Here is a 22,850-nt window from a genome sequence, read left to right as displayed (position 1 = left end):
AAGACAAAAAAAAAAAAAAACCAAAAAAAACCCGGGAATAATAAAAGCCAAGGGCGCGGCTGACAAGCACAAACAGACCTTTCTGCAACCAAAGGTCTTACTTCGCAAGAAACCACCTACTGTAAAAACTGACTTTTTAACCAGAAGACACTCGTCTGCTTTTTCAGGGATTAGAAGGGGGACGGGCAGATCGCGACTCCCAGGCATCCCGCAAAGTAGGCGGGTCACCTTAGGGGCAACCTTTACCCGCTCAAAAATTCGTCTCACATTAGCAGTGAGGATTCGGGCGTCACCCCGAATCGTTATTTTCCTTACTCATAAGTTTAAGGCATAAAGAGGAGCGCCTGTTACTCCCAGGGTAATAAATTCCATTCTCATTTGCCCTACGGTGACTATCAGAGTCGAGCATTGAACTAAGAGCCCGATTCCTTCGCAGTGTGTCTCACTCGCTAGTTAAGTTTTTATGTCGCTTTCCATTTTATTTCTTCGTCTGAGGAGAACAGGGAACCGTAGGCCCCCCGACCGCCGTATGCAGATAAGCAGCTGGCGTCGCAAAGCCTCACGGGGAGCACCGCCCCTTCCGGTTTTTGCCCTGGTGGAGTTGTCGCGAGAGTTCGTCGGCCGAACGCCGGAAGCAGCTAGTTGCTCCGGAGCGGCCGAAGGGGCGGGCTCGAGGGCTGGAGTGTAAGCGGCTCGCGGCTCGCTCGGCGGTGCAAGATGGCGGACATCTCCCTGGACGAGCTCATCCGGAAGCGCGGAGCTGCGACGAAGGGGCGGTGAGCAGCCTTTTCTCCCTTCGGTGCTCAGGGCCCGCGGCCTAGCGGGGCTCGGGGCGGGGGAGGGAGCGGCCCGGGAGCGACGCGGAGCGCCGTCTGCGCCCGCCCCCTGCCGCAGCCGCGCTCCTCATTGGCTAGGCCCCGCCGCCGCTGCGGGCCCGGCCGCCCGACCGTCCACTGGCTGGAGGCGCCGTCGCCCTGGCGGGCCAGGGAAGCCGCTGGCCGCGGCGGGGCCGGGGCGCCCGGTTCGTGGGAGCGGCCCCGGGGGTTGGGGTGGGGGGTGGGGGTCGCGCTGGGGCAGGTCGCGCGGGGGGAGGGGCCGTCCCCGACGGAAGGGTCGGGGGGGGGGGTCTCCGCGCACGTCCCCCTCCCGTGGGAAGACCGGCACGTGGGCCCCGCCGTCCACGATCTCTGCTCCGCCTTAGAGTTAGGACGACTGAAGTGTAGCGGGGAAGTGAGTTGCTCGGACTCCTCCGATCTGTTACCGCCACCGCCGAGGCCGAGACTCAAACCCAGAGCTTCACGTCCAAATCTTGCGTCCGCTTCCCGGCCCCGCTGCCTCTAACATTCGCCTCCGAGGTGCGGCGTTTCAAGTTCTGCAAGCGCTTTCAAGTATCTCTTGTCCCATTTGCTCTTTTCGCAACCGTACCGGCCAGGTACTGATATTTTCCCCATTTTGCAGATGAAGAGCTTGAGGCCGGGAGAGGTTAGAGAGACTTGCCCGAGGCCACGAAGAGCTGAGAATCGGGGCTGAGTGCCCTTTAGCAGCTGGCTGAGTTGACCTCAGGCCTGGGCAGAAAAACAGGTGGAACTGGCTGGAGGTTAGAGCTGCTCGGTGCTTGTAACTCCCAGTTGTCAGAGTAGACTGTTCTGGATCTGAGTGAGGAGACGATTTGCAGTGATGTGCCCCAAACTTCCTCTGGACCCTTAAGTGTTGTTAGTCCTTTCCAGCCTTTATGGGCTCCAGATCAGCTGTATGAAGAAGTAAGTGGGAACGTGGCCAACAGTTCTCCAGCACAAATTCAGGTGTCTTCCTAAACTGGCTGTAGATATTGTTTTCTCCCATGTCATTCACCCAACAGATGTTTATTAATATCCCCCTGGTGCCTGTGGCTAGAAAATAGATCCTTGCTGTTGCTAACTGAAAGGGAGATCCCACCCCCAGCCCCCCACCCCCACCCACACATCCACTACACCTGCTGCCTCCTCTGCAGAACTCAGCAGCCAGCACTCCACCTGGCTCCTCCTTTGCAACAGGCGCACAGGAAGTATTAATTTGCGCAGCTGTTCTCTCCTAGGTCTTCCCCTCCAATAACTGGTGTGGAATTGGTGCTGGGTCCTCTGGCCACTTGGGAATCCATCTGGGTTTCATAGATTTGCTGGACAGTTGCTGAATGAACCAGCTTCCCAGGACACGCATATGCCATCAGCTCCCCCACGGCCCTGACTGCGGGCGGTCTGTACTGTCTGTTGGGTCTGTACTTTTTTTTTTTTTTAGCGTGGAGGTGCGCAGAGTCTCATGTTGGGCATTGGGTGGGGGATCCGTGGGATGAACACCTGTCTGCGAGCAGGCAGGCCCGGTGCCCTTCTGGGCCCGTTGTTGGGTTCTGTGCCTCCCTGACGAGATGACTTCTGAGCTGGGCAGCTCCCTCGTTTGTAAGACTGGTTCCTGGCAGGTTGCTGAGAAGATTAGATAGAATCCAAAAATGTATATTTTAAAGTTTGTACCAGGTAGTGAGTGTTCAGCAAATGTTGGCAATTCTCGTGGATCTTTCCTTAAAGGAGTAGATGCCCAAACCCCTCCCCCCGATGCGGGGTGGGGGGGGGGTGGGTCGGTAGGTAACCCTGGAATCAAACTGTGAAGTTTGAGTTCCCTTCTCTCACTGTCCACATGAGCTTGTGCAAGTTACGTAACCATTCCTTACCTCTCTTACTTATAAAATGTGGATAATAATTCTTTTCTTGGGTGACTGTCAGGACTAAGTGAATTAATCTGTGTACAGTACTTTCAGAGTATTTGATGGTTCTAAGTGTTTGATACATGTTAGTTATGGTCATCATTATGGAAGGCTTTTAAGTAAAGAAGCAACATCCAATTTTGTGTCACGATACGTGAGATAGTATTACTTTGCTATCATGTGAAGATTGGAGGGGGGACCGTGCAGACAGAGACTAGTATGCGTGCTGTGTTTGGATTAAACCTGGTGGAAACTTCATTTTTATTTTACTTGCAAAGCCAACAGAAACTACAGCCAGGGTGTCCCTGTCAAGAACTGAAAGGTCTGAGCTTATTTCAGTGAACAAATGTCATTTCCTACAGTAACTGTATTCTGTCCTACCTGCTTGCTGGAAGAACTGTCCCCTTCCTGGGACTGTGGAATGATGGTGCATGGAGGTCCCAGGAAGACCCTTGTGCTTGATGGTTTATGTGGAACCTGCGACTGTCCCCGAAAACTTTCTTCTTCTTAGTGGAAATAGCAAAAGAACCGGTGGAGATGTAAATCACCTCTTTCCCCACAGGTCATGGAATGTATTCATTCTTTAGAGCAGTCTTTCTGTTTTGTGTTCATCACACCTTGTGAGCCAAGAAAGGGGTCATGCTTGTTACTACCTGCCCCCCCCCCCCATTAATCAAAAGATTTCCATGATTAATGTGAAAATAGAGAAAGGGAGAGAATGATACTTCACTCAGCCATGGCGGGGCGCTGTCCTTCCCCCTGCACAGAACTCCCTGGGGACTTCAGTTGCTCAAGGCCCACGGATGAGTCTCCCCGGGAGGGCACTGGGCACCAGCTGCGGTGCGGGCCCGTTCTCGTCGTTTTTTTCCTTAAGATCTGAGCATACTGCTGGTCACGTTAGCAAAGTCGCCCGCTCTGAGTTTAGCTCTCAGATGACAGCTGTCCGTCCACTGCCGCCTCCTGGTTAGGGAAGGTTCCTCTAAGGTGGCAGGCAGCCTTAGTGGGAAGGTTGGACCTTGAGTATGCCGGAGTTGAGCAGCTCTGGGCCAGATGCCCTGTCTGGGGAGTCCTGGGAGCCACGGGGAAGGAGGTTGGTCTCCTTTTCAGGCCAGGGCTCTCTGTTCCTGGTACTTGGGGTTTGTTTCCTTGTTGAAATAAGATAAAGGAATTGTAGACCTGAAGCAAAGAGGAGGAAAGTCAGTCGTTCTGTAACTTGGAGGGGAAGAATTGTGGTTTAAAACAAAACATCTGCACGAGAGTCTCTTGGAGGGTAAGGGGATGGTATCTTGTTTCTTTGTGTCCGTGAAGCCCCTAATTCAGAACTGACTCTCGTGTAACAGAACTAAACTGTGTTTCCTCCACATAAAGATGACCTCGACACACATGAACCCTGACCCAGAGATGCCCGTGGATTAAAATCCACTTTATAATAACAACCCAGGGCCCCACTAATGGGCCCGGATCCTTGGACTAGACATCTGTCCAGAGCCGGCTCGGGTCAGGATGTGGGGGAGAGCACCCGGGCTCCAGTGGGGTCCGGGGCAGGCGCTGAGATTCCGGGGTGGGGGCATTGGCTCTCACCCGCAGCGCTCTCCCCAGGACCCCGTGGAGTACTAGTGGGGCTCCGGAGCCAGGGCAGAGCCGGGTGGGGCAGTTCAGAGTCCAGAGACTTGCTCAAAACCTCCCCCGCCCCTTCCCAACGAGTGCTGAGGCCAGAACGTGTTTCGGGGACCTCGGGGCGAGTCTGCAGCGAGGCTGCAGGCGGAAGCCGGGCCAGACTAGAGGCTCTGCTGAGGGGCTGGGCTTTGTTAGGGAGCCCTCGGGCGGTTCTTGGAACCGGAGGGTAACACCGCAGGCTCTGTGTTTTGGAGACCCGGACCTAGCGGGAGTGTTTATTTGAAAAATTCCTGATGACTAATGCCTGCCTTGTACCCAGCGCTGCTGCCCGCCGGGATGAATGGTTGTCCTTTCATGCAGGAGGAGGGGCGGCGATTATAAAAAGCCTGCACACTGAAGCCCCTAAAGCTGCTGGGAAAGGAGCTGAAAGGCCTGGGGGTTGAGTGCGGGGGACTGCGGGGAAGCGGCTCACTCGCGCTCCCACATCCACAACTACGTGCCCTCCCTCCCCGATGGACCTTTTGTGCTGTTCACGGAGATAGAAAGACCGGCCTGAGGCATCTCGGTGGCCTTTCCTGCCAGACAGGCAGCGTGGCGCCAGAGTGGGCACGCCGCGCCACGCTCGATGTGTGTGCGCTCACCCCCTGGTCACTAGGGAGTGTGCTGTGGTCCTGGACGGGTCTGGGGGCCTAAGATCTTCCGTAGCCTGGGACAGCACTCCCCCTTCTTCAACCCCTCAGTCTCTGGTCTTTATCCTTGACCCATGCTTCATTTATTGGTGCTTTAAGTAGATGCAGTGAAGACCAGCCTTCACCAGGACATCCTCTGTGAAATGTGGATAATAACCTAATCCTCGCAGTTGTGAGCGTGAAAGGAGAATCTACGGGGGTGGGGCAGCTGTAGGGTCCCTGACACCACTTGGCGGGAGCTCACAACTGGAAAGCTCTTGGAGCCTTTTTTTATTCCCCTGGTGCAGGGCTGACCCAGGTGAGGAGATGGCAGGGTTTACAGAGGCTCTTAGTGCTGCAGGAGGTGCGGGCTTGGGAACAGGTCCTTGTGATTCAGCGCCGGCAACTTGGGCTTGACCTTCCCCAAGGAGGGAAGCTTCCGGGGCCAGCCGGGAGGCGGTAAGGGAGAGGCGAGGAGGGAGTGCTCAGGAGGGCAGGAACCGGGGAACCTACTGGAGCTGCTGCGAGAGCAAAGAGGCTGCAGGCTACGGTGGGCTGTCTGTGTGACCTTTGACACCCTCTGCTCTTCCCAAACACCCGGGCCGCGTCTAAGTCTTCTCGCTGCCCCACAGGTGTGTCTGGCGGCTCGTGGCGTCCCCACAGGCATGAGCCTTCCTCTCCTAGAGCGGGAGTGCTCCTCACCATGCTCTCTGTGGTGACTTGATTCCCCAGCCCAAAGCCTGTGGCTTCAGAGAGGTCCCCTGTGTGATAAGCAGACAGTTTTATCTGGAGTGCTTTCCACTGACGCTGGTTTCTCCTGGATCTGGGCAGTAAAGCTTGATCAAAATCCTTTTCCCCATTTTATGAGTAGGCCTGCAGTCGTAGCTCCTGGTCTGCACGGACAGCCTGTTGCTTTTCTTTGATGGGTGTAGGGAGATGTAGGGAGCTGAAGGCATTAAAAAACAAACAAACAAAAACAGTGGGGTCACCTCACCAGCTAGTTGGGCCTGCGGGTAGGGCTTTATTAGGAAGCGTGTGTTGTTCCCTCCATAAACACCAGGGGTCCCTCCAGTAGCTGTGGGTTTCGGTGCCGCCAGAAAGCCCAGCTCCACTATTGCCGAGGCCTCGCTGACCCTGAAACTGAGGGCAGGCCACTCCAGGGGGGTGGGGGGTGCTGTCTGTTCCTCTCTCCTCTTGCTGGCCTCCCTAAACACCCCAGCCCTTTGGCTTTGCCTTTTTTTTTTTTTTTTTTTTTTTTTTTTTTTTTTTTTTTTAAGCCCCTGCCTCTACAGGAGAAAACGGGACAGGGACGGACAAGCAGCCCCACCCCCACCTTAAACCTAATCGGATCAGTTCTGTAAATGATCCTTTCCCTGTCTCTTCCACCCAGTTCCTGTATAGACCCACTGGAAAGTATTTAAATCCTAAAATAATTTGCTGTTTTTCAAAGAAAATTGGTCCGCGCATCACGGTCTCGGGCAGTGTTCTGGCATGCTGGGGGCAGCAGGTGTGTTTCCTCCAGTCTAAGGATAACCGGGTGAAAGTCCAGGCTTGCCTTGGCTGGTTCTTTGGGTACGCTCCTGCTGTGAGCACGGGAGCTGCGGGACAGTCCCCAGGCGGCTGCGGAGGCCCGCGGGAGTACTAGGAGGCCTCCTGGGAGGCCTGGACACAGATGTGGGAGGCCGTACGGGAACTTGTTTGTTCAGCAGAATTTTGCCTCCTGACACCAGGTCCGAGATTCTGAACACCGCCGTCTAATCCAGGACCACCTATGGAGTCAAAAGTGCAGATGCCCAGGCCTTCACCCAGATTTTGGATTTAGGAGCTGTGAGGACAGAGTCTAGACAGCTGTGTTTTGAAGCAGCTCCACCAGAGTTTCTAACTTAGCTCAGCCAGGTTTCAGCACCGCTTGTAAAGCACCGGGCCCTGAAACAGAATGAGCCCCGATCTCCCCTCCCAGTCCATTGGGGAAGAGAAAACAAGCAGATGGAGTTGGAGGCACAGAGGAGGGCTGTCCCGGAACAAGCAGAGAAGGAGGGTTTCCCTCAGAGGAGATGTTGCCTTGGGAGCCAGAGTCCCAGGCAGGGCACCCGCCACGAGGGTGGGGGCAGCGGTGGTGGCAGCAGCAGCTGGAGTAGACCGGCCTCGTGGTGTGGTGGGCGGGGGGGGGGGGGGGGTGAGGGAGAAGCTTGCGGACCCCAGGAAGGACTTCCAGGATTGTACTTGGAAGAGCCTTCTCTTTACTCACGAGCCACTGAAGGGCCAACAGAGGAACCCCGCAAGCAAATGAGGCCTGTGTAATGGAGTTTGGTTCATTTCCGATTTTAACAGTTTCTGGATTTGACATTCTTGTTGCAGAGTGTGATAAACACGTACTTGGTTTTATCCCAGGTTCCTGGCCCACAGGTCCTAAAACCCTGAGTTATAAGGGTGGTAGGAGCATCTTTTGTTCTAATGAGGTAGCTTTTGCTGGGTCCCTGGCTAGCTTCAGAACGGGGACTGGTCACCAGGAAGACCTAGGCATGGTTCATTGGAACTTGCAGTCCTCCCCGCCCTCCTCCCTCCAGGGAGACGGAGGCTGTCCTCAATGGCCAGCCATTCAACCTTGCTTACATAATGGAACCTCTATAAAAACCCCTGTACAGTGGAATTTGGGGAGCTTCTGGGTTGGTGAACACGTGTATGTGCTGGGAGGGTGGTGCACCCCAAGAGGGCATGGGAACTCCACACCCCTTCCATTTGGCTGTTTCTGAGTTGTATCCTTTATAACAAACTAATGGTAGCGCATAAACTGTTTTTGCTGCATTCTGTGAGCCACTCTAGCAACTTACCGAACTTGAGGAGCGGGCGTGGGTCCCCTCAGGTTTAGTCTGTCAGAAGGATGGGAAGCCCAGGACTTGGGAGTGGCATCTGAAGTGAGGGCCGTCTTGCGGGACTGAGCCCGTAACCTGTGGGGTCTGCGCAGACTCTGGGTATGTTGTGTCAGAGTTGAATCATAGGACACCCGGTGACGTCTAGAAAGTTTGAGAAGGGTTGATGTCAGGAGAACACCCACACTTTTGGTGTCAGAAGTGTTGTGAGTGGAAACAATTCAGACAAAGTGGCTGTTTTTCTTTTCTACCTGTTAGCGGGTGGCTCCTGCTCCCAGCCCAGTGGGGATCTTGTGCCCTGGAGACCTGGACCACCAAGGCAGGCTGGTGTCTTTTGTTTATCATCGAATCTCTCCAAGCCGGTTTGACCCACCCCACAGGGTGCTGAGAGGGCTGACTGAGAGCAAGCCTGTGAAGAACTTTGGAAACAGAAGTTGTTCTTCCCCTGTGTGGGGTTACACTATTTGGGGGATATGCCTTTTTTTGGCACCAGCGTCATTTGGAGGTTATTGTTCCTAATGACGTCTCAGAACACCTGGTCTAGGGAGGAAACCAGTGTGTTACCCAGTGATCGAAACCGTCAGGCCCCTCTTCCGAATTTTATTTGCAATGCAAAGTTAAAAGTCATGAACCAGAAAAGAAGTTTCAACATAAGCCTGTTTGCTCAGCGAGCAGACTTCTGGTTTCTCCAGAAACTCCCTCTCTTCCCAGTATTACGATGGCTCTACTTCCACGGGCCGCTCTCGACGCCCAGATCCACTTAATGTGCAATCTGTACTTGCAGTCTCAATGCCAGACCAGGAATTGGAGGTGTTCGATCTCGTGTTGGGACCCAGCAGAGCCTTCTCAGCCAGCCAGCGCGCACAGCCACCTTCCAGCAGAGGTTTGATGCCCGGCAGAAGATCGGCCTCTCGGACGCCCGGCTCAAGCTGGGAGTCAAGGATGCCCGGGAAAAGCTTCTGCAGAAAGATGCTCGGTTCCGGATCAAAGGGAAAGTGCAGGATGCCAGAGAGATGCTGAACTCCCGCAAGCAGCAGAGCGCGGTGCCCCAGAAGCCCCGCCAGGTGGCCGATGCCCGGGAGAAGATCAGCTTGAAGCGGAACTCCCCAGCCGCCTTCATGAGCCCCCCCATTGGGACAGTGACCCCTGCCCTGAAGCTCACCAAAACCATCCAGGTAGGCGTGGCTCTCCTGGGAAGGCGGGAACAACTGTAGATTCGGGCAGGCGGTGGGGGCCAGGAGCGGTTGGCCAAAATGACAGCTCTCCCGAGTGTTTGGATAGTAACCCTGTGAGGGAGGCGGGGTTTTCAGCGAGTTTCGCGGAGAGGAAAGGGGGCTGCGGCAGAAGTAAGTGACGTCCTCAAGAGAGCTAGCGATGGAGGGAAGAGCAGGGAGAGGACGGACGCCGTGGAGCACGTGCTGTGTGGCAGGCACTACCACCTATGACCTTATTTCTCCTGCAACTCTGGGATCATTACCCCAGTTGTTTGTTTTGTTTTGTTTTGTTTTTAATTTATTTTTGAAAGAGAGAGGGCGTGAGCTGGGGAGGGGCAGAGAGAAAGGGAGACACAGAATGCAAAGTGGGCTCCAGGCTCTGAGCTGTCGGCACAGAGCCCGACCCGGGGCTTGAACTCACGAGCCGTGAGATCATGACCCGGGCTGAAGTCAGACGCTCAACAGACTGAGCCACCCAGGCGCCCCATTACCCCAGTTTTATAAGAGAAGACTCGAGGTCTCAATTGTGAATTATGGTGCCCAGGGCTAGCGCAACCGGTGAATGGGAGGACCGGGTAGGAGCCTGGTCACACCCGACTCCTTGTCCCGTGCCCTGGCCGCTAGCGCAGCTGCCCAGGGGGGCGAAAACAGTATCCTTCAACCTTCGCAGCAACCTTGGTGACAGGAGTAGCGGCCGCGGATGTATCGAGCCCGGCTCGTCGAGCAGGGTGACGAGGCTTCTGTCACTCCTGCTTTGGACATGAGGCACTCTAGGGCTTTTTACCACAGACCCAAACTGAGCGCTACCATACTTCAAGTTCAGTGATTCCTGACGCACGGAGGGCACGTGTGGACCCCAGGGGATGAATTCTGGTCTCTGGGTTTTCTAGGTTCCACAGCAGAAGGCCATGGCACCCCTTCACACCCATCCTGCTGGAATGAGGATCAATGTTGTCAATAACCACCCGGCCAAGCAGGTGAGAGAGAGAGTGTGTGTGCACGCGTGGGTGTATGTGCACACGTGTGTGTTTTGATGGACTCTTCTGAGTGGATGAACTGAGGCCTGGCCAAGGTTCCCAGTGTGAAGAATTGGAGAAATTACATTTAGCTTCTTGCAGTTTATGACTTTTATTTTTTTTTTTTTTTTTTTTTTTTTTTTAATTTTTTTTTTTTCAACGTTTTTTATTTATTTTTGGGACAGAGAGAGACAGAGCATGAACGGGGGAGGGGCAGAGAGAGAGGGAGACACAGAATCGGAAACAGGCTCCAGGCTCCGAGCCATCAGCCCAGAGCCTGACGCGGGGCTCGAACTCACGGACCGCGAGATCGTGACCTGGCTGAAGTCGGACGCTTAACCGACTGCGCCACCCAGGCGCCCCTCAGTTTATGACTTTTAAAAAGAAACTTCTTATGGGGGGGGGGGGTGTGAGTATTTAAGAGGCAGAGAGGCAGATTGAAAGTCTTCTCTTTTTTATTATAAAAGTAGTATGTGCGGGGGGCGTCCGGGTGGCTCAGTTGGTGAAGCGTCTGACTTCAACTCGGGTCATGGTCTCGCGGTTCATGGGTTTGGGCCCCGCGTTGGCCTGCTTCGGATTCTGTGTCTGTCTGTCTGTCTGTCTGTCTCTCTCAGCCCCTCCCCAGCTTGTACTCTGTCTCTTTATCTCTCTCAAAAATAAACATTAAAAATAGTAGTATGTGCTTAGTTCAGAACACTGCAAAATAGAGAAAGATTAAAAAGGAAAAAAAAAGTCCCTCTTGGTCCTGCTCTCCAAAGCCAGCTGCTGTTGAAATTCTGCCCTGGTTCCTTTTGTTTTGAGTGTCATTATTGTTTAGTTAATGCATAGCTGTAGTTGTGGTTATGTTATTATTCGATTTTCTGTCATTCTGTTTGCACTTATAACTCAAGCAGTTCTCTGATTCACATTTACTGTGAACGTTTTTAATAACTGCATAGTCCTTTGAGTTGATGTTCCAGTTTACTTAAGCCATTTTCCTGTCATTTTCACTGTTAGAAATCCTTCTGTGAACATTGTTGTGGCTAGAGCTCTTTCTCGGGGTTGGATTTAATTTCTGTAGGCCAGACTGCCTGGGATGGACTTTCTAAGCCAAGATTGTAAACAAACATCATAAGTGTTTCTAGGTGTTGCCCACTTGTGGAGAGGAAACTCTAATGTACCTGGAGGTCGCAGCACTTTTGTGGGGGTCCTTGTGGGTGAGGAGCCAGCCTATCAGGATTTGAACCCTGGCCTCCCGGGCCAGTCTCCCCAAGCACCCCCACACACACCCGCTTTTCCATCCATCATTCAGCTCCATGTCTTGCTGTCCTTGTTCCAAAGGTCTGTTGAGAGTCTGCAGGCCACGTTAGCTGTTCTTTCTTTCTTTTCAGAATGTATATGACCTGGAGGACGATGATGACGCTGTAGCCCCCATTCCCAGTAAACAGATGAAATTTGCAGCCTCAAGCAGCTTTCTCCACCACGTGGTAAGGCATTTTATGTTTTTCCTGCGCTCGCCATGCATAGCAGATCGGGTGGGTGGGAGACGTGGGCGAGTGTATGGCCTTTCAGTTCCGAAATCTTTCTTCCTTCGGGTCCTAAGGTTTTCAGAACTGGAACTAATCCAGTGGCTGGTTTCATAAATGCTGAGACCAGAGTGGCCGGTGATCGTGTTCAAGGGCCCGCAGCTAGTGAAGTGTGGGGCTACACCCTCCAGCTGCTGCTGGAGGCACTTGGGGGGAAGTGTGAGATCACACGGGAGGGAATCCCGTTTTCTTTCCTTTGTGGCAGAATGTTCTGTGTTCTCCTTCCCTCCAATTCCATTTTTGAAACTGGACTCCCTCAGTCGGTGTGAGCGAGGATAAACGACCTTGCCTGTGCTCTCCACCACGTGCAGCCCGCTTGCAGGGCAAGACTGGGTGCTGGTCAGATGCCACGCAGAGAAGCAGAGAGAGCAGTATCTGGAATGGCAGGGAGGCTGGCGTCAGCGGGTATAGCCAGTTACGGGGAGGGCGGCCAGGGGCCACCCGAGCCGAGGGCCTTTGTTTGGCCTGCAGAGACCCAAAGACTCCGTATTGTCACTGCGTTGAATGTGTGGACCAGTTTCCTGGTTGCCACTGAAGTTCTTAAAGTGATACGTGAAGCTGAAGGTTGCCGATTTGTTACAGGCACTGGGCCTTTGCGCTGGTTGCGTCGCTGAGGTCTGCTGCCGGGGGGGTGTCGGCTGGCTCGGTTCGTGGCTCACCCTGATTGAGAAAATGCAGGGTTTGTGTGAACCAATTTAAGACTCCCCTTCCCCCCCCACCCGGTGAGGTGGGTACTACTGTCGTTCCTGTTTTACAGATGAGGAATCAGGCACAGAGAGGTTAAATACGCTCAGTATCACCCAGCTTATAAATAGGGGATCTGAGATTCCAGCTCAAGCAGTCTGGTTCCCAGGCCCTGCCTGTAACCCCTACGCTGACTGCACTGGCTCTCAAGACTCAGCAGCTTGAGAAATGTGGAGTCGAGCGTGAGGAGTGGACGCGTCATTTGATTCAGAGAAGCTGGTGAATCAGCCCTGCCGCTTCTGCCTCCGACCTCTTTTTCCTCAGACGCGCTAACACCCGGGAGTTGAGTGGCTTATATATCCAAGGGACCACATCCCCAGTCAGGGGCAGCAGGGGAGGGAGGGAACTGCGTCTGCTGGTCTGCACCTGCCAGCTCTGGCAGCCTGTCCCTGACGGTCTGGGAGCTGATCGGGCCAGGGGTCTGCATGGTGCCTCTGTGTGGTCGAAACGGGGACCAAAAAGCTGGGAGTCTGGGCCTTCTTAAGAGTGGGTTCCTGTGCCTCGCCAGCGCAGAACTGATCATCAGCCCATTGTGTGAGAAGCAGGTCTGGGAATGAACTTGACCCCAAACTTTCGGCCTTCTGCTTAGCCCCGAATCATAGGGTTTTCGTAAAGTCTGCGTGGTATGGGTCGGCCTGTGGCTTCAGATCAGGCCTGCATGGAAGTTTCTCACCAAGGACTTCTGCACTAGAGAGTGGCTTCTGTGAGCACAAACTGTGTTTCTCCCCTCCCGCCCATTCCTTGGGGAAGTCCCTCGCAACCTTTTTTGGCTCCAGACCTCTAAGGGACTTGCGGAGCCGGGAGGGCTCGGGGGTGGCGGTCGTGAGCCCCTTAGGGCTTTTCTCTCCCCTTCTTCTCTAGCCCCTCAGATTCCTGTCTGCCTCTTGTCTAGGCCGGGCTGAGCAGTTCCAAGTTCTCCGTGTCCAAGGCCCTCCCTCTCACCAAAGTGGTTCAGAATGATGCGTACACAGCTCCTGCCCTCCCCTCCTCTGTTCGAACAAAAGCCTTGACCAACATGTCTCGGACGCTAGTGAACAAGGAGGAGCCTCCCAAAGAGCTGCCGCCTGCTGAGGTGAGGTGAAGGTGAAGGTGAAGGTGAAGGAGAGAAAGCGAGCATACCAGTGGAGAGTCAGCCCGCGCTGGGTGGGCAGTGTGTTGTGCGCGCCGTGTCGCGTCCTCACGGCACCTCCGTGAGGTAGGCGGACGCGGCCACCTCCATTTCACAAGCGAGCAAACCTAGACCCGGTGGCCCCTGCCCTTCGGTCGCTTGCAGGCGAGTGGGGAGGACAGAGGTGCAGACAGGGCAGTTTTGTGTGGCGGTAGAACGGAGGTCTGTCCAGAGGAGAGCTGCCGGGAGCACTGAGGAAAGAGCATTGGTCCCCTGGGCAAGCGGGGAAGGCTTCGAGGAGAAGGTCCACCTGAGCCGGGTGGGTCTTGAAACATGAGTGGCATTCCGTGGAGAGGCTCAGAGGCCTGAGAGTGTCTGGCATATCTGGGAGGTGATGAGAGGTTCCGGCCCTTAGCGTGGGGTGGTGGGGCCTCTAGGGGGTTTCCTCTGGGCCTTCCTGGCCGCTGGCCCAGAGCACGTGCTGCTGTTGAGCGCATAGCTGTTGTGTGACTTCTGGTAACTGTCTTGTCTGGCAGCCTGTCCTCAGCCCCTTGGAAGGCACCAAGATGACAGTGAACAATCTGCACCCTCGAGTCACTGAGGAGGACATCGTGGTGAGTACTGTATCCTGCCAGAATCTTACATCTCAAGCCGCTTCTGTGTCAGGGGCCCCCGAGACCACCGCCAGGTTTGCTGGTTCTTTAGGAGGGCTCACGGGACTCCGCGTGGAGTCACGTCAGGCCCAGGGTTTATTACAGGATCCAAAGCAAAATCAGCAAAGGGAAAGGCTCGTGGGGCAAAGGCCGGGGGTCCAGGTGCAAATTTCTGGATTCTTCTCCTCGTGGAGTCAGGGTGCACTCTATTTCCCAGCAGCGAGTTGTGTCGCATGAAACCAGGGAAGCTCATTAGATTCATTGCCAGGGTTTTTATCAGGAACTAGTTACGTAGGCACCCTCTGCCAGTGCATACCAGCATTCCAAGATGCCCCAGAGGAAAGCAGGTGTTCAGCATAAACCACATCGTTTGCACAGTTTAGGCTCAGTGAACCACTCTTATCGATCAGGGTGGTGGGAGTCCCAAGTTCCAAGTTCCCAGACACCAGCCGGGGCGCAGCCTTGGAAGCCGGTCTTTGAGAAGATAGCCGTCGGACCGGCTGTGTCAACTCTGTTCTTCACAGCTTCTAAATCAGGGCCAGGGCACCGTGCTGGATGGGACTCGAATGAGATCCTCTTGTTCCGTGGCATAAAGTCCGGTGGTTCCTGTCTTCCTGTGAGCCTTTGGAACTTCTGCCTCCTCCAGGGGTTTTCACGATGATTCCAAAGTAAAAGGAATGGGATGGATTGGTGTTGCTTGGTGGTTGGCTTCTCTAGAGTGCCCTGGTCTGTCCTGTCCCACCCTTAGTTCATGGACAGAACCTAAACCTGGGAAGCAGGCGGCCAGGTCCAGCCGGCACTGCTTGTCTGCCTCGTTTTCGTTTGGGCACCAAAAAACCCCACCATCGGTTTAAAAGTCCAGGTCCCCTTTTAGCTGTGAACTGTCAGATCACAGAATGAACGCACCAAATTCAGTCACAGCCCATAGTGGCCGCCTCGCTTGACAGTGGTTTCGGTTGTGAAACGTGACTGCTGTGTGATGGCTTTGAGAAGGAAGCAGGCTCCCCAGTGAACGGTACGCACGGTGGAGGTTGTAGCCTACTTTGTCTAATACTTCACGAGTTAATAAGGGATTAAAACAGATTTTTTTTCCTGATTATAAAAGGAGTAATAGCTACCATATCGAGCACTTGTTTTTGTTTTTCTTAAATTTATTTGAGAGCGAAAGATAGGCACGCACACACGGGGGAAGGCCGGTGGGGGGGGGGGGGGGGGGAGGGGTGGGAATCCAGAGCAGGCTCCGCATTGTCAGCACAGAGCCTGACACGGGGCTCCATCCCAGGCCCATGAGATCGTGACCTGAGCTTGAAATCAAGAGCCAGACGCCTAACCGACAGAGCCACCCAGGCGCCCCTATTGAGCACTTACTAGGTGGCAGGTACTTTGTATGCAGGGTCGTGGAAACTGACTGCCTGTGGTCACCACCACGCAGAGTAACCGCTGGTAGTAGCCACCCTCCCGTCTTAACCGACACAGGTAATGTGTGGAGAACAGCAGTGATGAAGTTGGGATCACACTTAGTATTCACTTCCACATTTTGGTTTTGGAATTTAACATTTTCCACTTTATCATTAAAAACAAATCATTCCAGGGATGCCTGGGTGGCTCGGTCAGTTAAGCATCCGACTTCGGCTCAGGTCACGATCTCACGGTCCGTGGGCTTGAGCCCCGCGTCGGGCTCTGGGCTGACGGCTCGGAGCCTGGAGTCTGCTTCGGATTCTGTGTCTCCCTCTCTCTGTGCCCCTCCGCCACTCGCGCTCTGTCTCCCTCTGTCTCAAAAATAAATAAACATTTTTTTTTTTTTTAACGTTTTATTTATTTTTGAGACAGAGAGAGACAGAGCATGAACAGGGGAGGGTCAGCGAGAGGGAGACACAGAATCTGAAACAGGCTCCAGGCTCTGAGCTGTCAGCACAGAGCCCAACGCGGGGCTCGAACTCACGGATCGTGAGATCATGACCTGAGACGAAGTCGGCCGCCCAACTGACTGAGCCACCCAGGCGCACCTAAATAAACATTTTTTAAAAATTTTTAAATAAAATAAACCAAATCATTCTGTGACTTTTTGTCCTCATAACAACCTCGTGAAAGGAGTTACTAGTGAAGAAACGGCATGGGTGGGAGTCGGCCTCTGTGGGCCATTTCCATGTTCCCTCTCTGGCCTCACCTCCTGCTCTGCAAGACACGATGAGGCGTCAGAGCACATGGTGCTGGCAGTGACACGTGTACAAAGCACTGCCCTGAAAAATGACTTCATTTGGGCTTTCAGCAGCCCTGGGAAGTAGGTGAGACCTTCCTTCCCGCCCCACCCCCCCCCCCCCGCCCCCCAGAAGAGAAAACTCATTGTCAGAGAAGTAACTTGCACATTCCCAGGTGACATAGCATCCACTACCTGTGATGAGCCTACATGTTCCTTTTCGTGACAGAGCTCTCAGAGAAATTCTCTGTTGAGACAGTGGATGCCGAAGCAGGACTTTGGGATGCCCTGCTGGGGGCGGAGGGACTCCAAGGCTTATAAACCCAGACCCATTTCTTGCTGCCAGCTCAGCTTGTCCCCTCGTCTGGTCCCACAGTGAGAGGCACCTAAAATGGCACCTCCCTGAAATCCTGGCATTGGGCATATTCAACTGGAGTGTAGCCACCAGTCTACCCAGAGCCCCCTGGAGTGTGTGAATGGCAGGCAGGCAGTATAATGGCCCCAAATTCTCCTATGATGATGCTAACCCCTCTTGTTCTTTGCAGGAGCTTTTCTGTGTGTGTGGAGCCCTCAAAAGGGCTCGGCTGGTCCATCCTGGGGTAGCAGAGGTGGTCTTCGTGAAGAAGGATGATGCCATTACGGCATATAAGAAGTATAACAACAGGTGTTTGGATGGTGAGTCCGGGAGAAAGCAGCCACCTTACCGTCCTGCTGCTCATTGCTATCAAGCAGCAGGCCATCAGAGCAGGCCTTCCTCTGAGATGGGGGGCGGGGAGGGGCTCCTGGTTCGTTCATCCCTCTGGGATTTCCTCTGCACCAAGAACATAGGGACGTGCAGTACCCTGGGCTGCCTGTTTTACAGGTTTTCATCCAGCTCTAGTACATAACTCTAGCAAGCAGAGAAATACCATTTCCCCATGGATAGTTCTCTTAAGAGGTCTTGCCAGGGAAGCCAGGAGTCCTAGCCGCCTCCTTCCAGATGTTGGTCTGATTACTGCTAGGAAACAGGTTCCTAAAAGGCCTGAAGCCTTGTCTAACTGTTAGCACCTGGGTGAGCTCTGCTTCTAGGGAGTAAGCTACTGATTTTACTGAGTTTAGAGTCACATTGTTTATCTCGGGTTAGCCTGTAGAGAGAAACTCTGTCATGCCACTTTCTCCACTGTTCTGTTCTTTCTGTGTTTATTGAATAATTTGTGTATTTATTGCGTACGTACATCGATGCAGAGACTAATAGACAGCTGGTGGGGTTTTGACTTGCGTTTCCCTGATGGTGAATGATGTTGAGTGTCTTTTCATGTGCATATTCACCGTTTGTGTATCTTAGAGAAATGTGTATTCAGGCTATTTGCATACCGTTGAGTTTAAAAGAATTTTTTTTTAATGTTTGTTTATTTTGAGAGGGTGGGGATAGAGGGGTAGAGAGAGAGAGATAATCCCAAGCAGGTTCTGCGCTGTCAACACGGAGCCCAGTGCGGAGCTTGATCTCGTGAGCCGTGAGATCACGACCTGAACTGAAATCAGGAGTCAGATGCTTAACCAACTGCGCCACCCAGGCACCCCTAAAAGAATTCTTCGTATATTCTTAATATGTCTCTTATCAGATAAGTGATTTGCCAATAGTTTCTCCCATTCTGTAGGTTGTCTTTTCACTCTTGTATTCAATGTATGCATTTACAGGTGTATGTTTTCCTCTAAGCAGTGCCTTAGCTACTACATCCCATATATTTTCGTATATTGTGTCTTTATTTTCATTCACCTTTGAGTATTTTCTGAATTCCCTTGTGATTTCTTCTTTGACCTGTTGGTTATTTAGAACTGTTTTGTTTAATTTTCATATATTTGTGAATTAGCCAAATTTCCTTCTGTTCCATAAGTGTTCAAGGAGAATATGTGTTTTGCTGCTGGTAGATGTCTCTTAGGTCTAGGTGACTTATAATCTTCTGTTTCCTTTTTGGTCTTCTGCCTGGTGGTTGTATCTATTAATGAAAGTGAAGTATTGAAATCCTCAGCTATATTGTTCACTTATTTAAATTCCGCTGGTTTTGCTTTGTGTATTTGAAGCTCTGTTGTTAGTTGCATTTATGTTTATAATGGTTTTCTTCCTGGTGAATTGACCTTTTATCATTACAAAATGTTCCTATTTGTCTCTAGATAACATTTTTTGTTCTAAAGTCTGTTTTGTCTTATATTAGAATAGCCACTTCAGCTTCCTAGGGTTGCTATTTGGGTAATATGTTTATTTCCATCCTTTTACTTTCAACCTTTCTGTATCTTTGAATCTAAGGTCTGTCTCCTACAGATAGCGTATTGTTGAATTTTTTTTTTTTAAATCTGGTCTGACCGTCCCTGCCTTTTGATTGGATTAATTAATCCATTCACATTTAATGTGGCTTTTTTTTTTTTTTTTTTTTTTTTACATTATATGACTATTTTCTAGTGTGGTATTTTAGTTCCTTTAAAATTTTTTTCACCATATTTTTTGAGTCACTATCTTACTGCTCAAGGGTTTATAGTGTTTGTGGTAACTTATCAGAGTCTATTTCAGATAAATACCGAATTCTAGTGAGATATAAAAATGTTGCTCCTGCTTGGCTGTATTCCTTCTTCCCCCCTTTTTTGTGCTGTTACTGCAGTGCTAAGTCACGTAGCGTGCAAAGTAGCAGCGTGGTACTTGTCACAGTTAATCCTTCATAGACGAAGTAGAAGTGTGTATATTCACTTTTGAATTCTTTTTTCACTTAGTTTCGTCACGTAAACATTTTCCTTTACTGCTTCACAAAGAAGTTTAGACTGCGTCACAGAGTTCAAGTGTCTCCCTTCCTTTCGGTTCTCATCTTCTGCTAGAAGCAAGGAATGTTGGCCACTTTGCATTTTGGTGCTGTCATTGCTGAGGTTTCATAGCCCTCAGCCTGGGATCCCCAAAGCCTGGCCGCTCCATCCCTGGTCACGGAGCCAGAGCTGCCAGTGGTGGGTGCAGAGGTCACAGCCCTTGGCCTTTTGTCCTAGGCTGAAATCTCATGGCAGAGCTTTCTCTTTTTTGCTCTTTTTCAGGACAACCAATGAAGTGCAACCTTCACATGAATGGGAACGTTATCACCTCAGACCAGCCCATTCTGCTGTAAGTTCCAAAGGCGGTGGTGCTGGGGACAGAGTGGAGCTTATCTCCTTGTTTACTCTGTGTGATTGTCTCTTCTCCTCGGGGTAACTTGCCTGCAGAACCGCTTTCCTCTGTTCCGTTTCCTCCGCTCTGATGGCAGGTGGTCAGTCGGAGTGCTGAATTTTGTACAAAGTGAGACGTCTTGTCATTTCTGCAGGGGTTGACCCCACGAGCTAGCGTTAAGACCTTGTCCTCAGCTCTATAATTTAGAAATGCCTCAGAAGGAAGTGGAGAGCAGGCCACTTGTGTCCTTTGTACAGCTGTGTGCACCACCCAAGTGATTGGAAAACTCCCATCTCCTTGTCATTGACCCTGATGGAGACAGTACCCGGTGCCAGCCCTGTTTTTTTTTCACACCTGCACATACATGTCTGGCCCAGGACTGAGGATTTTTCAGAGCCTGAGATGCATAAAATGTAGCCTGGCAGGACATCTTTTATAGATGAGGAGACAAAAACCTCAGGAGGATATTAGACTTGCCAAGGTCGGTGGGGCAGGCAGACGGACGTTGAAATGTAGAAGGACCAGGATTTGGACCTTAGATATTGAATTGTGTGATTTGGACAAGTTTTTAAAGCTGTATTCCAGGAATAAGTTGTATTCTGAAAAATGAGGGTTTTAATGACCTAATAAGTCTGGGAACCGTTGTGCTAAACGGAGTGAATTCAGTTTCCGTACTTCAAGACTTCTCCAAATCCATACTAAGCTGACGTGTGTGACCACCCCTCAAGGACATACGGAGTGTTTCCTAAACCTAAAACCCCTGATCACAACAGGCTACAGAATGTAATGCGATCAAGGGGTGCGGAGAGCTTTACGTTCAGCGCCCAGCTTTCGTAACCTGCTTGGTAAATGGTGGGTTCCCTCCCCATCCGAGGGAGAACTGACAAGGATTTTGACTCTTCTCTGCTCTCCACAGACGGCTGAGTGACAGCCCCTCAGTGAAAAAGGAGAGTGAGTTGCCTCGCAGGGTGAATTCTACTGCCTCCTCCAACCCTCCTGCCGAAGTGGACCCTGACACCATCCTGAAAGCGCTCTTCAAGTCCTCAGGGGCCTCTGTGACTACACAGCCCACAGAATTCAAAATCAAACTCTGAGCAGGGGAGTGAGGCAGCCAGAAGCAGGGGCAGAGGAGGGTGGCTCTGTTTCCTAAAGCGAAGCTTGTGACCAATGGGCCGTCGGACTGGAGGCCCCTGAGCGTGGGAAGGGTCGCCAGGGGTAGAGAGCTTCCTCGCTGGACGGAACCCACCTTTCTGTGTTGTGTTCTACCCCGTGCTCCTCTGTGCGTTAATGTTTCCTGTAGTCTGTCTCTTCTCCCTCCACCTCATCACCAGGGTAGGCTTGCGTGGCTCGGAGCGTCTCTACCCCTAATTTGAGCCCCTAATTTGAACTGATTCCTTGTCTGAAAATGATACCCTAAATTCTCTGGGTGGCTTTCATGTGGCCCCATGGAGTGCAGGGAAGGGCCTCTTTGAAGGACACTTCTTTTCTCCAGGAGGCGAGGAGTTGCCTCCCCTTTCTTGTTTTTAAACTTCTAAGCGGAGTGAGGAAGGGCGCCCCTGCCGTCCTAGCGAAGCCAGGTCCGCTCCGGAGCTGGGCCGCTCACCTGCCTGGTCACTGCAGGCGGCCTGGGTGCTCTCACCGCGACTGGCTCTAGACCCGTGTGGTCGGGAGGGGCCACGCGGCAAGGGCGGCGGGGGGTGCTGCTGCGCCACTAGGAAGAGCCTTCCCGGCCCTTGGCTTCGAGGGCCTGTGCCGTCTCAGGTGACTTGGTAACTTCTCGAGTTCACGGTTCCCATTCTTTGGGTTATGCCTGGCGCCCCGCCCCAGCTCTCAGCCTTCTCGGTATCGTTGCGGGCAGAGGCTGGCCGCCTTCCCAGTGCTCACCCGGCACGGCACTCTTCATACCTGGGGTGCAAGGCTTAGGTGCAAACACCAGCTCTCCGCTAGTTGGGTTTGTCTTGTTTTTTTATATAAAGGTCTGGCTATTATTGTTCTGTGACACTGAGGGTCTGGGGGGTTATTTGAACGGGAGTAATGTCTTGCTCCTGGCTTTTTCTGGCTTCAGATGCCTACAGGACAGTGGGGATGCTGAGAGAGGCACAGATCCAGCCACCACCGAGGGGCACTGTTCCCATTGTTGGGAGTGACCCATCCATTCGTGACCAGAGGGGTCTTTTCCTGCCTTGGCAGTGAAGGGCACAGGAGTGGTGGGTGGCCTTGGTGGTGGGGGGTGGGGGGGTGGGGGGTGTTGAGAGAGCAGAGCAGCCCTTCCAGGCAAGCTGGTAGGTTGTTCCCTCAGCGTGGTTCCAGGCAGTTGGCGCAAAACTGTAGCCCCCAGGGGCAGCCCCCGAATACCAGGACAGCATGGCTCCAGGGGCATTCTCCGTCTCCGCTGCTGCTTTGTTGGGACTTCGAGGGAATCCAGGCTGGCAGAGCTGGAGCGAGCTGGGCAGCAGGGCTCTGGAGCGCTACAGAATCCGTAGCGAGTGTTGTGAAAGGCATAAGTCTGGGAAGTAAAGGGGACCTGAGACACTAAAGAGTCTTTCATGGCCTGCTTGGGGCCAGCCCAGTGAAGAAGAATCTGGAAACTCATGTTTTCAGAGTTCTGTCGGTAAGCGGGAAGGACTCAGGCTGTGAACGCTGTGCAGCCCTCCAGCTCTGAGGTTCCTTGGGCCTTAGGAGTCCAAGGAATGTACCTGACGGTGCCCCAGCTTCCAGTTCTCTAAAGGATGCTGCTTTTGTTCCTTTCTTCCCTTCTCCCCACTTTGAACGGGTGCAAACTTAGTTCTCCTCAGCAGCTGGAAGACATTCCTCCTACACTTTCCCCTTCTTGATCCATGAGAGCACCCACAAGGCAGTAGGACCTGGTTTTTCAGGTACTGGGGACAGTCGGATCACTCCTTGGACTCTGCTTCAAGTAGGGATGGTAAATCGCCTGCCTGCATATGGCTTCACCCCCCCACCCCCCCCCCCCCCCCCCCCCCGGGCCAGGTACTCCAGTGATCACAGAGTTCACGGAGCCCAGCTGCAGCCTCTTGGCCATCTGGGCCCTGTCCTCCGGACGGCCGTGTGGTCCTTTGCGGGGTGGAGCCTGTTGGCCTCCCGTGCTTCGTAGGGTGTCGTCATGGGAAATGGAAGAGAAGGTGATGGGCCAATCCTTGTGTGCCTCCACCTCCCCACCCCTCCACATTCCTCACGTGTATCTCTTGTTCAGAAGGAGAGGAAGAGACATTAAGGGATAGAGGAGACTATATGTTACTTACCCATTTCTGAATAAATATTTGTTATTCCTACCTTTGAGCTG

At 52.7% G+C, this 22,850-nt stretch overlaps 1 protein-coding gene and 1 non-coding gene across 2 annotated transcripts; one reads left to right on the top strand and one right to left on the bottom strand.

Moving 5' to 3' along the window:
* Positions 1-182: 182 nt before the first annotated feature.
* Positions 183-332, bottom strand: LOC128775108 (U12 minor spliceosomal RNA). Its single transcript, XR_008419768.1, has one exon. It is a non-coding gene; the product is annotated as a U12 minor spliceosomal RNA (small nuclear RNA).
* Positions 333-633: 301 nt separating this feature from the next.
* POLDIP3 (DNA polymerase delta interacting protein 3) lies at positions 634-22,839 on the top strand. The gene is made up of 9 exons (XM_053894873.1): positions 634-776; positions 8,674-9,064; positions 9,994-10,080; positions 11,490-11,585; positions 13,321-13,500; positions 14,073-14,150; positions 16,932-17,061; positions 19,438-19,504; positions 20,463-22,839. Exons 1-9 carry the CDS (start codon positions 718-720, stop codon positions 20,638-20,640), a joined length of 1,266 nt encoding a protein of 421 aa, XP_053750848.1. The 5' UTR covers positions 634-717; the 3' UTR covers positions 20,641-22,839.
* Positions 22,840-22,850: the final 11 nt, after the last annotated feature.

Source organism: Panthera pardus, unplaced genomic scaffold, assembly GCF_024362965.1.
Source record: "Panthera pardus isolate Hobbes unplaced genomic scaffold, ASM2436296v1 HiC_scaffold_6, whole genome shotgun sequence".
Classification (NCBI taxonomy): Eukaryota; Metazoa; Chordata; class Mammalia; order Carnivora; family Felidae; genus Panthera; species Panthera pardus.
Note: the sequence above shows the minus strand (reverse complement) of the source record. Positions and strands in the feature narration are given on the sequence as shown.